The sequence below is a fragment of the Podarcis filfolensis genome (assembly GCF_964270895.1).
Source record: "Podarcis filfolensis genome assembly, chromosome: 18".
Lineage (NCBI taxonomy): Eukaryota > Metazoa > Chordata > Lepidosauria > Squamata > Lacertidae > Podarcis > Podarcis filfolensis.
Window position 1 is genome coordinate 11,222,600 of NC_139622.1, and position 15,902 is coordinate 11,238,501.

The following is a 15,902-nucleotide window of genomic DNA, read 5'->3' on the forward strand; positions in this document are numbered from 1 at the left end:
TTGCCCTTAGCTAACATGGCGCCGCCTTTGCTAAGCTTTCCGACGCCATGAAGGAGCACGCGCAGTTTGCGTCCCCGCAACCAAGATGGCCGCCGCTCCCCGACGCGCACGCGCGTTGTCGCCTCTCTCTCCCTCGAGCTCCTCCTCTCTTGTCTCGCGAGGGGAAGGCGTGGTTTCCGGCCGGCGCGGCGCAGGCGCGTTGCGGCGCGGCGAAGCCCCCGGCCTTGCCCTCGGCCAAGATGGCGGCGGCCTGACAGAAGAAGAAAGAGCCGGCGGTTGGCCTCGTCCCTTCTCTCCTCATGCCCCGCCGGGATGCTCCGCTCGAGCGGCTTCCTGCGAGGCGTCGACTGCCCCTTCGGCACCGCCTGCCACAGGCCCTACTGCCACTTCCGACACCCGCCGGGCCCGCCGCACGCCCAGCAGGGCCAGGCCAGGAGCAGCAGGAGGCCCTCCGCCTCGGCAGCAGGTGGCGGCGCTCTGCATATGCTCAGGGGCCGGGAGGGGGAAGGCGCTCTGCGTATGCTCAGGGGCCAGTCGGGGGGGGAGGGAGGGGGGAGGGAGGGGAAAGGCGCTCTGCGTATGCTCAGGGGCCAGTCGAGAGGGGGGGAGGGGGAGGGAGGGGGAAGGCGCTCTGCGTATGCTCAGGGGCCAGTCGGGGGGAGGGGGAGGGAGGGAGGGGGAAGGCACTCTGCCTATGCTCAGGGGCTCCTGCGCTCCCGTCTTTCTATAGGTATATAGATATAGAGCGCTCTGCATATGCTCAGGGGCCAGTCGAGGGGGAGGGGGGGGAGGGAGCCTCGCCCGCCCTCAGGGGGAAGGCGCTCTGCGTATGCTCAGGGGCCAGTCGGGGGGGAGGGGGGGGAGGGAGCCTCGCCCGCCCTCAGGGGGGAGGGGAAGGCGCTCTGCGTATGCTCAGGAGCTCCTGCGCTCCCGTCTATCTATAGGTATATAGATATAGAGCGCTCTGCGTATGCTCAGGGGCTCCTGTGCTCCCATATATCTATAGGTATATAGATACAGAGCGCTCTGCGTATGCTCAGGGGCCAGTTGAGAGGGAGGGGGGAAGGGCGCCACACCCGCCCTCAGGGGGGAGGGCACTCTGCCTATGCTCAGGGGCTCCTGCGCTCCTGTCTATCTATCTGTAATGAGGTATATCTATATATCATAATCTTTCTATTTGTTTGTCTATCTGTTGTGCTCTGCGTATGCTCAGGGGCTCCTGCGCTCCCATATATCTATAGGTATATAGATACAGAGCGCTCTGCCTATGCTCAGGGGCAGGGAGGGAGGGAGGGAGGCGGGAAGGGCGCCACCCACCCTCAGGAGGGAGGGGAAGGCGCTCTGCGTATGCTCAGGGGCTCTTGCACTCCCGTCTACCTATCTGTAATGAGGTATATCTATGCCTCATTACTTTCTATCTATTTATTTATTGTGCTCTGCGTATGCTCAGGAGCTGGGAGGGAAGGGGGGGAAGGGAGCCACGCCCGCCCTCAGGAGGGAGGGGAAGGCGCTCTGCATATGCTCAGGGGCTCCTGCGCTCCCATCCATTTGTCTACCTATCTATTGTGCTCTGCGTACACTCAGGGGATCTTGCGCTCCCGTAAAACTATAGGTATACAGCTATAGAGCACTCTGTGTATGCTCAGGGGTGAGTTGAGAGGGAGGGGGGAAGGGAGCCACGCCCGCCCTCAGGAGGAGAGCACTCTGCCTATGCTCAGGGGCTCCTGCACTCCCGTCTATCTATAATGAGGTTTATATCTTTCTTTCTCTCTATCTATTGTGCTCTGCGTATGCTAAGGGGATTTTTTGCTCCTATTTATCTATGTATCCAGTGCTTTTTTATGGGGGTACATTTTGTGAATCTGAGTTTGGCCTCATGGAGGGGCAGTATTTCAATAGGAATATGAGAGTACCCCTAAACTTTTTTTTTAAAGGAAAAAAAAGCACTGGCCTTGGCAAATGAATAAGCTTAACGCTTCAGGGAAGTTTTTAACGTGTGATATTTTACTGTATTTTTGGTTTTTATGGAAGCCGCCCAGAGTGGCTGGGGAGGCCCAGCCAGATGGGCGGGGTATAAATAATAAATTATTATTATTATTATTATTATTATTATTTCAGATATTGAATCTCCCAATCTGAAAAAGCTGGGGGGGGGCATTCATGTTTTACCTGCACTGTAGGGTCTCGTGGGAAAGTTAAACATCAGAAAACCTAACGCCCTTGAAAACTAAAAGAGGGCAGTGTCTCTTTAAAAGCCCTGCGAGTCTGCGAAACTGGGACCTGTGACCAGTTTCCTCCACCCTCTGGTATATCTCTGCTGCCACAGAAGTTAGGGCAGTCATGACTGCTGACATCCTCGCGTTAAAATAAGAGTTGAAAGCATGAACAAATACCTCCGTTCCTTGCTAACGCACGAGAGCCCAGGTAAAATATATATTTTTTTTAAAAAAGATTGAATCCTGCTATCCTTGGTGTTCTTTCTTTGGGGTGCCAGGTAAAAAAAAAGATTGCTATTATTGGCCACTCTCTGGAGATGAGGCGCGCTATCTTCCAGGCGAATAGCCTACAACGAGGCTGTTGCATTTTGTATGTAGGCTGTGCAACCCTTCACTCTCTGCTACTTACCTGTGAAGCATTCTTGAAATCCTTTGTTTTCATCTAAGATTTCCTGTGTGCGCTCTCTCTCTCTCTCTCTCTCTAGTTGTTGTTGTTTATTCGTGTCCGACTCTTTGTGACCCCCTGGACCAGAGCACGCCAGGCCCTCCTGTCTTCCACTGCCTCCCGCAGTTTGGTCAAACTCATGTTAGTAGCTTTGAGAACACTGTCCCACCATCTCGTCCTCCGTCGTCCCCTTCTCCTTGTGCCCTCCATCTTTCCCAACATCAGGGTCTTTTCCAGGGTGTCTTCTCTTCTCCTGAGGTGGCCAAAGTCTTAGAGCCTCAGCTTCAGGATCTGTCCTTCCAGTGAGCACTCAGGGCTGATTTCCTTCAGAATGGAGAGGTTGGATCTTCTTGCAGTCCATGGGACTCTCAAGAGTCTCCTCCAGCACCAGAATTCAAAAGCATCCATTCTTCGGCGATCAGCCTTCTTGATGGTCCAGCGCATTGGGTCAAATACATGCCCACATTTGATAATTAATCCAGTGTTGACTTAAATCTCCTGGAGGTGTGTTTTTATTTAAAGTACTGAGTGTTTAATGTTCCCTACTCTTAACGGCCGGATTAAGTAGCAATTGCATTGTGAAGTGCAATTTTTCACTCTTGTTGTGGTCAACCTGGACCCTTGATACCTGGAAAAGAGTATTCTTACCACCACCACCCCCCGGTTCATTTTACCTGGGTCTTAAGTGACCTTTGATCCTTACATAGTGTAATCATCAAAATTAAAAAAAATTTGGGGTGTGTGTGTGTGTGCTTGAAACACCATTGAAAAATCAATCCGTTTGTTGGAAGGGAAACCAATGGGAAAGAAAAGCATAGGAATTGTCCTAAAACGATTGGTTTCTTCTTCCGTGGCTCCCTCCCTCAATTCGGTTTTGGGCGGGTTACTTTTAAGAGCACGAGAACCTGCCTTAAACCAGATCGAAACAGCGGAGCAGGGAGGCTCGTTCAGACGGGAGCCGTGTCTTTGCAGGGTCAAGGGCGGAGATCGGGGTCCCTGAGTCATGTGGAAGAAAACCTAGCGTGCAGAGCGTTGCTTGCAAAGTATGTGTTGGTGTTGTCATGCTGTTTCCTCGAAGGCTTATGTAGGAAGCTTCGTGGTCAGACCGTTCATCTCTCGTTGACAGATCCTCCAGGGTTATTAATATTAAATTTGTATACTGCCCTATACCGACCGGTCTCACACAAGGGGGGCTTTTTTCCCTACCCAGAGATGCCGGGAATTGACCCCAGAACCTTCTGCACGCTGTCCCACTGAGCTACAGGCTTTCGCCTAAAGAAATGGCTTGTTTAAATATGAATATCGGAAGGTGCCTTACGCCATTGATCATCCAGCTTAGTGTTGTCTACGCGGACTGGCAGCCTCTGTCCAGGTTTTCAGGCAGGGAGTCATTTTCTCCAGCCATCTCTGGAGAATCCAGGGTTTGTACCTGCACTTTTAAAATTTATTTTGTATATGTTGTACGTTTAACCTCTGCTGAAGAGGCAGCCTTGAATTACCCAAGTCACGAAAAAAGGTGGCAGAGGAAATTAGCAAACGGCCTTTGCGGTTATCTGTTTCACCGTCTCGCTGGGACGAAGCTGCTGTTCTCCATGCCCTTCATTAGAAAGAAGAGCTTCATTTTTGTTTTGCTTTTTAATCACCCTTAAATCGGGTGCTGAAATGACTCGGAGCATTGCATGGGGGGGTTGGCGGATTTTCAAATATCCGTTGCCCGCGATGGTCTCTCCCTGCTAATTATAAGACAAGTTGGGTTAAGCTTTGAGCTGCAGGTGTGCAGAAGCTCATTGCCTCATTTCTGTCTTTGCTTTCGAGACAAATTTCACAGGGGTGAAACTCGGTTTTGTATGTAAAGGGGGGTGGAGGTCAAAATAGCCTTTCAGTTCCATTTTTCAGTAATGTTTCCTGAGCTGCTGGAACTTACGATGGTCCCTGTCTCTCCCCCCCACACACTTTGCAATATTCAGCGCTGGCCAGCACCTCCCACCCGCCCCAATGTTGCTAGGCTGCAAGTCCCACAATTCCTGACCATTGGCCATGTGGGCTGATGGGAATTAGGAGTCCAAGCATCATTTGGGAGGGGGAATAGAAGTTTTCCCTGCCCCTCATCACAGGACAGGAGCACCTCTTGTAAACAGAGGCATTCTCGCGTCTTTTTAGCTTGTTTCCTGATGCTCAAGAAAGGAGATTCTGACGTAGCATTAGGAAGAGCTTTCTGGCGGCAAGAGTGGAACGGGCTGCTTCGGAAAGTTGGAGGTTTTTAAGCTGTCCGTCACAGGATGCTTCAGCTGTGATCCTGGCGTTGCAGACGGTTCGGCTGGATGGCCCCTGGGTCTTCAATTCTGTGAGATCAGAGATGGGGAACCTGTGGCTTTGGGATCGAGTCCGGCAACCTCTTAAAGGCAGCACGGCGGCGTGGCAAAGACACTCTTGTTCAAAACGTCGAACGCATTTGACATTTCTGTTACGTTCTCGACGAAGAGCCGTTTCCAGGAATAGGTTGACTCCGCAAGTTTGGCCGGAGTGGCTTGTGGTGGGGGGAGATTTATATCTCTTCGTTTCTGGGGTGGCTTCTGTAAGCGAGCTTCACCAAGAGTGGGCTTATCTCTGCTCTTCAGGCGACCGGCTTAAGAAACTGATTAAAAACAGAGCCTTCTTGGGCAAGAGTTCCTTTCCTAGAAGTCTTTGCATTGGGCAATTGTTCTGAAAAGCCTTTCTCCGCCGCTTCCAGTTTGGTTAAGGCAAGGTAGTACTTCAGTTTCCTCCTTTTGGTCCCTTTTTCTCAGAGCTTATGCCTGCCTAGCTAAGGCAGGGCGGTTATTTCCAACTACCAACAGCCCCCACAAAATGGGGGGAGTAGCTGTGATGAGCTCGTGTCCGCCCCTAAAACCTTTGAAGCAATCTTCGCCTTTTTCTCTAGTGTGGGAGTGTGAGGGTTGCCCAGCAGAGCAGATAGGCCTGAGATGGTGAGGACTGGTGTCTCTGCTGCTGATTACCGTATTTTTCGCTCTATAGGACGCACTTTTCCCCCTCCAAAAATTGAAGGGAAATGTGTGTGCGTCCTATGGAGTGAATGCAGGCTCCTTGGCTTCAGCGATAGCAACGGGAAGCCTCCGAAGCGCAGAGGGAGCGCTCCCTCCGCACTCCGGAGGCTTTGCGTTGCTTTCGCTGAAGCCTGGAGAGCGAGAGCGTCGGTGCGCACCGACCCCTCTCGCTCTCCAGGCTTGAGGGATAGCCACCTGAAGGCCTTTGGAGTGCAGCGCAAATTCCCGCTGCGTTCTGGAGGCTTCAGGTTCCTTTCGCTGAAGCCAGGAGAGTCTTGCTCTCCCGGCTTCAGCAAAAGGAACCCGAAGCCTGAGGAGCACAGCGGGAACTTGCAGTGCGCTCGGAAGGCTTCAGGGATAGCCGCGCGCAGCCCCTCTGGCAGGGAGAGGCTGCACGGGGCTAAAGAGGAAGCCAAAACAGCGGGCAGGATCCATCCCGCTCGCTGCCTTGGCTTGTGCCATAGCCGCGCGCAACCCCTCCAGCAGGGAGAGGTTGCGCGCAGCCTGTATGCTGCTCTTTGGGGCTGGGGGGGGAATAATCTTTTTTTTCTTGATTTCCCCCTCTAAAAACTTGGTGCGCCCTATGCTCTGGTGTGCCTTATGGAGCGAAAAATACGGTACTTCATTGCCTGCCACGCAACGTGTCTTAGAGACTCAGTACCTCGGGTTAAGAACTTTGCTTCAGGATGAGAACAGAAATTGTGTGGCGGCGGCAGCCGGAGGCCCCATTAGCTAAAGTGGTGCTTCAGGATAAGAACAGTTTCAGGTTAAGAACGGACCTCCGGAACGAATTAAGTACTTAACCTGAGGTGCCACTGTATCTGAGTTTCTAACACTGGGTCAACAGTTGATGCATCACTGATGCAGCCTGGTGGATTTTACGTTTATTTTAAAAATTAGATGGGAATTATCAGAGACATGCTAAGTCGTAACTTTTTCCTTTCCTCTTTCCCCCCACAGGGTGCGGCTATGACCCTTACAACCCGGAGCTTCCCAAGCCCGTGTCGCAGAGCCGCAATGGCTCCTTGGAGGAGATTGCCGAGGCGGCGCCAGGCATCCTGGAGCTCGAGCTGGTCAACAAGGCCATCGAGGCTGTCAAGAACGAAGTCGAGCGTGAGCAAAAGAAGTATGAGGAGCTCTTGGGGACGGCGAAGGAGTACAGCTCTTCCGAGCCCCCTTCGCTCGTCTCCAAGGCCTCTGGGTCTGCAGCACCCAAGTCCTTCACTGCCTTGGAATATAACCCCGGGGGCTACAGCGCAGGTGGCAGTGCCGACTACAATCCCACCCCCCTCACGGTGGCCGCTCCTAGCCGCTCCACCAAGTACACCTTGGATTCCTTCGACAAGGCGAAAGGCAAGGGCAGCTCGCTGGAGTACGTGCCCACGGTGGTCACGCAGCCCAAGAAGTACAGTTGCACCCTCGCCAAGAGCAAGTACACCCTGGACAACTCCAAGCCGTCCACGGACTTGGAGTATGACCCTCTTTCGAATTACTCCGCCCGGCTCCTGAGCAAAGCCAAAGAGCAGAGAGGGGCCAAGAGGAAAAGGGAGGCCGACCCGGAGGAGGGGTATTCACCTTCTCCCAAGAAGCACTGCGACGCAGGGAGCGGCCCCGAGCCGGACGCCAGGTTCTCCGACTCGGAAGAGGAGCGCGAAGCGGCTCCCGTCTTCCCTCCGAAACCGAAAGCGGGTCCGGGAAGCAAGCCGGCAGACGGGAAGGGGTCCCCGCGGGCCGATTCCCGTTCTCGGCAAATGAAGGAGACGGCGGTGCAGTACGATATGGGGGACATCGAGGGCGGCATCAAGGACTCGCCGGAGGAGGGGGGAAGGTTGGCCAAGGTGCCCCCCAAAAGGGACACGAGCGAGGGCAAGGGCGGCCCGAAGGAGAAGGTGAAAAAGAAGGCTGTCGGCGGCCACACGGCGGATGGCAAGAGGGAGTGTGGCAAGGTTGTGGACAAGGAGAAGTCGGAAGCAAAGGCTCAGCGCAGGAACGGAGAGAGGAGTAAGGAGAAGCACGGCAAGCCCCACGCCGACACGCGCTCGAGGAAGCAGGATGAGCCCCCCAAAGCTGCAAAAGCGGGGAGCTCCAGCACGTGCAAGAAGGTCCTGCAAGGACCCAGAGCAGAGAAGAAATTGGGCAGCGTGAAGAAAGACGGGAAGCTGAACCCGCCTGGGGTCTTGAGACCCAAGGCCGAGGCTTCGCAGGCCGAACGGAAAGACAAGCAGGGGAAGCGGCCCACCTCGAAGGGTCCCACGGAGAGCCCCGGAGCCAAGTGCAAGGCGAAACGGCGGGCTCTGAGCCACGCTGACCTCTTCGGGGATGAGAGCGGGGACGAGGGGCAAGCGGGGCAGCCTCACCCCGTGGCCTTCCCGGACGTGAGCTCAGATTCGGACCGAGACGACGGCTGCTGCTTCCTTCCGCCCCGGGACAACGGGGTGGCAAAGCGCCCTAAGGCACCCAAAGCTGCTCCTCCTCCTTCCTCCTCCTCGTCCTCCTCTTCTGACGAGCTCGACTATTCGGTCCTGGAGAGGGACGTGGACTTTGAGTCCGACCCCATGGAGGAGTGCCTTCGGATTTTTAACGAGTCGACCGACGTCAAGACGGAAGACAAAGGCAGGCTGGGGAAGCAGGTGAGAGGTTTGGGGGCAGGTAGGTTGAGAAAGGGATGCGGGTGGCGCTGTGGGTTAAACCACTGACCCTAGGACTTGCCGATCAGAAGGTCGGCGGTTCGAATCCCCGCAATGACGGGGTGAGCTCCCGTTGCTCGGTCCCTGCTCCTGCCAACCCAGCAGTTCGAAAGCACGAAGTGCAAGTAGATAAATAGGTACTGCTCCGGCGGGAAGGTAAACGGCGTTTCCGTGCGCTGCTCTGGTTCGCCGAAAGCGGCTCAGTCATGCTGGCCACATGACCCAGAAGCTGCACGCCGGCTCCCTCGGCCAGTAAAGCGAGATGAGTGCCGCAACCCCAGAGTCGTCCACGACTGGACCTAATGGTCAGGGGTCCCTTTACCTTTAGATTGGGAAGAAAGCCCCTGTGGCTCCGCTCCAACTTAACCCAAGTGAGAGCGCTTGTGGGGGGGGGCGTTGCACCCCCTTAATTCTTTTGAGTTTAGCTATTCCGAGTGAAACGTAAAAATGGGAGGTGTTTCTGTGGCCAACACCCATTTGCTCGGACCCTTTTGTAGAATCGGAATCATATACCGTATTTTTCGCTCTATAAGACGTACCAGACCACAAGACGCACCTAGTTTTTGGAGGAGGAAAACAAGAAAAAAAATATTCTGAATCTCAGAAGCCAGAACAGCAAGAGGGATCGCTGCGCAGTGAAAGCAGCAATCCCTCTTGCTGTTCTGGCTTCTGGGATAGCTGCACAGCCTGCATTCGCCCCATAAGACGCACACACATTTCCCCTTACTTTTTAGGAGGGAAAAAGTGAGTCTTATAGAGCAAAAAATACGGTAATTTTTTAGAGTTAGAACGGGTCACCAGGGTCACCTAGCCAAACCCTCTGCAATGCAGGAATCTTTCGGCCAAGGTGGGATTCAAACTCATTACCCTGGGGTTAAGAGTCTCGTGCTGTACCGTCTGAGCTATCCACAACCTTTTCGAGGCTGGGGGTGATTTATCGCACAAATAAAAGTAACTCAGTGGCACTGAGCATCAGGGTGGATCTGATTTAAATCACAATTTAAATCACGAGTCAGCAAGACTTTATTTAAATCATTTTTTTAACAGAAAGACTCATTCTTGCTGGTATCATCTTAATATTTACAACCAGATGAAGGTTTCATTTTTGGAATAATAAATTTTCAGAGTCGTTTTTACAGTTACATCAAAAATTACCGATTTGGTTCTAGAAATACATAGACCAATAATTATGAAGTTATGGTGAGGTTTAATAAGTTAACTGTTTATATTTGGACAACTTTTCTGCTGTGTTTTATTGGAAGGAGAAAACAACCATTTCCTTAATAACAGTTTAAACAATTTATTTAACTAAGACAGTGACATCATAGCAAATGTGTCCTTTTATTTAAAACGCACCTCTGGGTTATTTGTGGGGCACAGGAATTCGTTCATTTATTTTTTCCTTCCAAAATGTACTCCTGCCTCCCAAATGGTCTGAGGGACGGTGGACCGGCCCACGGCTGCAAAAAGTTGCTGAGCCCTGTGCAATTGCTTCTGCGCAGTGACTTCCCTCCCCACGAATCTTCTTCGTTTCGCTTTCGCTTCTGTTTTGCGGTTCCCCTTACTGCAAGGCGAGGCTCTTTTCCCACCCTCCTTCCCAGCAAAATATGCAAACGGCGGTGGAGCAGAAAGCTGACGTTCCCTTTCGTTAACCCTCTCTCTTTTTATCCCCTGCCTCCCTCTCCCCCCCCCCCCGCCAGCCATCGAAAGAGGAGGGGTCCGAGGAAAAGCCGGCCGAAGACTGTCTAACCACGCTCTTTCCTGGCCAGAAGCGGAGGATCTCCCACGCGACAAAGCCAGGGAACGTAAGTGGATAGCAGGGGAGATCCAGAGCATCAGAAAACCCTTAGCAGCAGCTGGATCATGACCAAAGATGCCCTTTTACCGTATTGGCCTGAATATAAACCTCACTCTTTCCACCCCCTCCAAATTCCGACCGCGAAAAGTCGAAGCTTAAATTCGCCGCCTTACGAAAACGGGCTTTTACGATACCGCTGCTGAAATAGACATACATTTTGGAATTACAGTGGTACCTCGGGTTAAGTACTTAATTCGTTCCGGAGGTCCATACTTAACCTGAAACTGTTCTTAACCTGAAGCAGCACTTTAGCTAATGGGGCCTCCTGCTGCCGCCGCGCCGCCGGAGCCCGATTTCTGTTCTCATCCTGAAGCAAAGTTCTTAACCCAAGGTACTATTTCTGGGTTAGCGGAGTCTGTAACCTGAAGCGTATGTAACCTGAAGCGTATGTAACCCAAGGTACCACCGTATACATTTTCAGAGTAGTTTTTACGGTTATATCAAGAATTACTGATTTGGTTATACTATTAGAAGTACAGATCATTATGAAATTGTTGTGAGGTTTTATAAGTTAACTGCTTATATTTGGGCAACTTTTCTGCTGTGCTTTATTGCCAGGAGAAAAACAGATCGTTTCCTTAGCAACAGTTTGAACGATTCATTTAACTAAGACAGTAACATCGTAGCATATGTATCCACGTTTGTTAACTGATGTGGTTAAACGATTAAAAACAAAACAAAAAGCTTAGACGGAGTTTTAGCACACACGAAAAATGGAAAACAAATCCTTATTTCCTTATTGGACTAAAATAGCAAATCTTTAGAAAGATTTTTCCTCCGAAAGCATTTTATTTTAAAAATCTGATTTAAATTTTAAAAATCTGATATAAATTTTAAAAAAATCCGATTTAAATAGTTAAAAAATCTGAATTTTTTTTCTTTCTAAAAAAACAACAACATTGATTTTTCTCCACCCTGCTCTGAGTATTCAGATTTGCTGGGGTTCTGAATGTCGTCATCGGGTCTCAGACGCCCGTCAGCCTCAAGGCAGCATAGCTCAATGGTCACAGACAACGAGAGCGTCCAGCAATGTGCAGAAGGCTGTAGGTTCCCTTCCTGAGAGAGGGGAAAACCACTTCTTAGATCAGGGGTGGGCAGCAAACCTTTGGCCCTCCAGATGTCTTTGGACTCCAACTCCCATCAGCCCCCAGTGGCCAGGGATGCTGGGAGTTGTGGCCCAACAACACCTGGGCAACCCTCGCCACTGTGGAATCTCCATCTGTGTTCTCCTCCCTCCCCAGTTTCTTTTTACTGGAATTTTCCGCTCTGGAGGGCTTTGTTTTTCACCCCGTGAAACGAAAGCAGAGAGCTCTTAATGGCCCGATGTTTGCGAGGTATGTGCTGACCCCTTTTTCTCCCTGCCTTGCCACGAAAGCTTTGTTTTGACAAGTAAGGTCTGTGGTCAGCACAAATAACATCTTGTGCTTTTCGCCCAACCATCCATTAGCTCCCCCCTCCCTCCCAAATCTAACAGAGAGATAAGGGACATGGGTGAAATGAGTTGGAAATGGCAAAGCTCAAACATTTCGCTGTTCCTTAGCACCGCTGTACCCGGACTACCTCGCAGGGGGTTTGAGGCAGGCCGTGGGGAGAGAACAAAGGCGGCCTTGCTGCGTACTGGGTGTAGCCCAGGGGTCTGCAACCCGCGGCTCCGGAGCCGCATGTGGCTCTTTTACACCTTTGCCGCGGCTCCGGGGCGGATACCAGCGAGGGGAGGAGGCGCATTGTGCGCCCCGACACTCCCCACTGTGGCGGGCGCTGTACTGGCTGCGACGTCGCATGGGGGCAGTGCGTGCGTTAGTCACGCGCCGTCCCGACGTCACCTTCCCGCCCGCCCGCTACATTGTAAGGGGCATGTACGCTGGTCACTGCATTGAAAGGGGGCATGTACGCTGGTCACTGTTTTGAAGGGGAGTGAAGAACACACACACACAAAAAAGGTAACTTGTTAATTTAACGTTTATTTCTATGAGGAGGAGTAATTCTGAGGGATCAAACAAAGAAATAATAAAAAGTGACAAAAAAGTTATTTTTATAATGACGAGTTTTGCGGCTCCCAGTTTTTTTTTCTTCGGAAACGGGTCCAAGTGGCTCTTTTTGTCTTAAAGGTTGCAGACCCCTGGTGTAGCCCATGTGGCGTTTGCCGGATCGCATCCCACTACAACAGCTTTTTCAGCTGTGGGCCAGTCCACTGTTCCTCATACCATGTGGCGGGCCGGACTATATTTTTTTTTGGGGGGGGGGAAATGAACGATTTCCTATGCCCCACAAATAACCCAGAGATGCATTTTAAATAAAAGCACACATTCTACTCATGCAAAAACACCAGGCAGGCCCCACAAATAACCCAGAGGTGCATTTAAAATACAGTGGTACCTCTGGTTACATACTTAATTCGTTCCGGAGGTCCGTTCTTAACCTGAAACTGTTCTTAACCTGAAGCACCACTTTAGCTAATGGGGCCTCCCGCTGCCGCTGCGCCGCAGCTGACCTTCCTGCCTCTTCCTTTATAATTGTCTCAAACTCTGGCCTCAGTTTGCCACCCCATCCTGTCGGTGCCAACCAACCCCCTTCCTCTCCGCGCAGGCCGAGACCCCGACCAAGCCCGTCTTCCGCCCATACCGGCCCCCGACGGCCCAAGAGGTGTGTTACCAGCGGATCCAGCTGGCCCAGAAGCAGGCGGCCCAGCTGGCCCGGCAGCTGCCCCCCACGCGGCCGTCTCCGGCACTCCCGAGAGCCTCCGTGGCCATGCACAAAGGGGAGAAGAAGAGAATCGCTCACGTGCCCAACCCATTTCTTCCTGCAGTGTCCAAGTGCGGTAAGCTTCTCTGCTACAAGAGGTGGGGATCTTCCTCTCTGAGTGACAGGCCTATTTCAACATCTGGTAGAGCATGGGGTTTTGTTTTTTGTTTGTGTAATGGTCACACATGTTTTGGGAAGACACCCCCATGTTAAGATTCGAAGTGATGGCGACTGTTCTGTATTTCCTTAAGAAAATGCGGAGTGCCCTTCAGGGTTAAAGAAAGAGAAGGATGGTGCAAAAAATATAAAGATAGAGGTAATCTACATTAAGGTAAAGGGACCCCTGACCATTATAATAATAATAATCTAATAATAATTTATTATTTGTACAACGCCCATCTGGCTGGGTTTCCCCAGCCACTCTGGGCGGCTTCCATAGAAACCAAAAATACAATACATTAGGTCCAGTCATGGCCGACTCTGGCGTTGCGGCCCTCGTCTCGCTTTATTGGCCGAGGGAGCCGGTGTACAGTTTCTGGGTCATGTGGCCAGCAGGACTAAGCCGCTTCTGGTGAGCCAGAGCAGCGCACGGAAACGCCGTTTACCTTCGCTGTGGGTTAAACCACAGAGCCTAGGACTTGCCGATCAGGAGGTTGGCGGTTCGAATCCCTGCGACGGGGTGAGCTCCCATTGCTCGGTCCCTGCTCCTGCCAACAAATCTACATTAGACACAACAATTTAGAAAGAGTAAAAATTCCGAGGTCTTAGAACAAAGGAGGGAAGTCAATATGTGTATACATATGTAACAATTAGAATGATGATATGGTTTTATTTGTAGATGTGCGTTTTTGTTTTTTGTTTTGTTTTTCCCCCTCATGTTTTGTTTTGCTTGTTTGTACTGTTTTATTTTGGAGTCCATGTTTGTAAGTTTTGTTGTAATTTTGCCTGTGGGTTAAACCACAGAGCCTAGGGCTTGCCGATCAGAAGGTCGGCGGTTCGAATCCCTGTGACGGGGTGAGCTCCCGTTGCTCGGTCCCAGCTCCTGCCAACCTAGCAGTTCGAAAGCACGTCAAAGTGCAAGTAGATAAATAGGTACCGCTCCGGCGGGAAGGTAAACGGCGTTTCCATGCGCTGCTCTGGTTCGCCAGAAGCAGCTTAGTCATGCTGGCCACGTGACCCAGAAGCTGGACGCCAGCTCCCTCGGCCTGTAAAGCGAGATGAGCGCCGCAACCCCAGAGTCAGCCACGACTGGACCTAATGGTCAGGGGTCCCGTTACCTTTTACCTAACACATGTTTTGGGAAGACACCCCCATCTTAAGATTCAAAGTGCAACTGTTCCGTGTTTCCTTAAGAAAATGCGGAGTGCCCTGATGGGATCTGCAGGGATCCACTCTAGCTCCACTCTGCCCACCTCAGCCCTGATCTCTCCCAATTGCTCACCCAATAATCGTCCCATTGATGCCAACAATCAGTGGGGTTTTCTGCAGTCCCTTTGCTGCGTTGGGTTCTGTTCGTCTTCCCCCTTATCTTGCGCCAGTTTAAGTAAACATTGCATTCCATTCCCACGCTGTTTCCAGTTTCACTTTTACAGCCGACGCCACACGGACAGGACAGAGAGGTAAGAGTAATATAAAACGATTATTATTATTATTTTTTAAGAAGCAGGAGCAACCTCATCCGTGGTGTGAACTTTCATTAATTACAGAGAAACAGGATAAGCTTTTTTTTTGCTTTGTTTTTCCTTTGCCTGTTAAAATTAACGCCTCTTCTTTACGCCAGCAGCCAATTTGCGTTGCGGGTGAGAATTACCGTATTTTTTGCTCTATAAGACTCACTTTTTCCCTCCTAAAAAGTAAGGGGAAATGTGTGTGCGTCTTATGGAGCGAGTGCAGGCTGCGCAGCTATCCCAGAGGCCAGAACAGCAAGAGGGATCGCTGCTTTTGCTGCGCAGCGATCCCTCTTGCTGTTCTGGCTTCTGAGATTCAGAATATATTTTTTTTCTTGCTTTCCTCCTCCAAAAACTAGGTGCGTCTTGTGGTCTGGTGCATCTTATAGAGCAAAAAATACGGTAATCTGCAGGGATATCGCTTCAGTTGTAATTAGTTAAAAGGAGGGAGGTTTTGCTGACCTGATGCCCTAAAGGGGTGAACCTTGAGGTCTATTGTGCATTGTCTGGCCGCAATGGCAGTCACTCTCACTCGGAGATGGTCCTCCGCACCCGAATACAGCTTCTGCCTCCGGTGTGACGAACGGCTCCTTCAGAGCATAGGAAGCGAATCCCATTTAATCTCCCTGTCTGCACAGAGAGAGAGTATGTCACCAGGATCTTCGCCCTGGGTATCATAAATCGCTGCGTAGTTATCTCTCTCGGCATGGCAGCCGATAACTAGTCAGGCGCCTCTACTCCCCGAAGGAGACATTATGGAAGTTTCCAAAATTGCAGGGGGGGGGATGCATAGAGAAAAGTTTTGTGTTCCTCTCTCGTTTTTTATTATTATTTGATTTTAAAAAGTATAATCATAAAACAACAAAAAATTCAAGATCCAACTATCGAGATTGCTCTGAATCTCCTGACTTCCGCCCATCTCCCTTCCCTGGGTCCTAACGATAATATTTACAACTTCATATCAACACTTACCCAAATTTTTATCCTTCCAAATTATCCATACTTTACAAGTGTGGTTAAAATCCTGCCCATGTTTTAACCCAGGGGTAGGCAAACCAAGGCCCGTGAGCCGGATGCGGCCCAATCGACTTCTCAATCCGGCCCGTGGTCGATCCAGGAATCAGCATGTTTTTACATGAGTAGAATGTGTCCTTTGATTTAGAATGCATCTCTGGGTTATTTGTGGGGCATAGGAATTCGTTCATTTTCCACCCCAAAAATATAGTCCGGCCCACCACATGGT

General features: G+C 51.2%; 2 protein-coding genes across 3 annotated transcripts in view; both read left to right on the forward strand.

Annotated features, from left to right (window-relative positions):
• The window catches only part of RNF126 (ring finger protein 126), a 767,042-nt gene that overhangs the window by 744,901 nt on the left and 6,239 nt on the right, over nucleotides 1-15,902 (forward strand). The gene's annotated exons all lie outside the window — the stretch shown is intronic.
• REXO1 (RNA exonuclease 1 homolog) overlaps nucleotides 191-15,902 on the forward strand; it is a 34,943-nt gene continuing 19,231 nt past the window's right edge. Inside the window, exons 1-4 of one of the 2 annotated variants that reach the window (XM_083594385.1) lie at nucleotides 191-466; nucleotides 6,666-8,335; nucleotides 10,093-10,197; nucleotides 12,837-13,068. In XM_083594385.1, the coding sequence (XP_083450511.1) occupies nucleotides 313-466; nucleotides 6,666-8,335; nucleotides 10,093-10,197; nucleotides 12,837-13,068 (2,161 nt within the window). In that variant the 5' untranslated portion in view covers nucleotides 191-312. Of the gene's footprint in view, nucleotides 467-2,366; nucleotides 2,425-6,665; nucleotides 8,336-10,092; nucleotides 10,198-12,836; nucleotides 13,069-15,902 lie in introns of those variants that run through there. The other variant, XM_083594386.1, reaches the window with a different exon arrangement.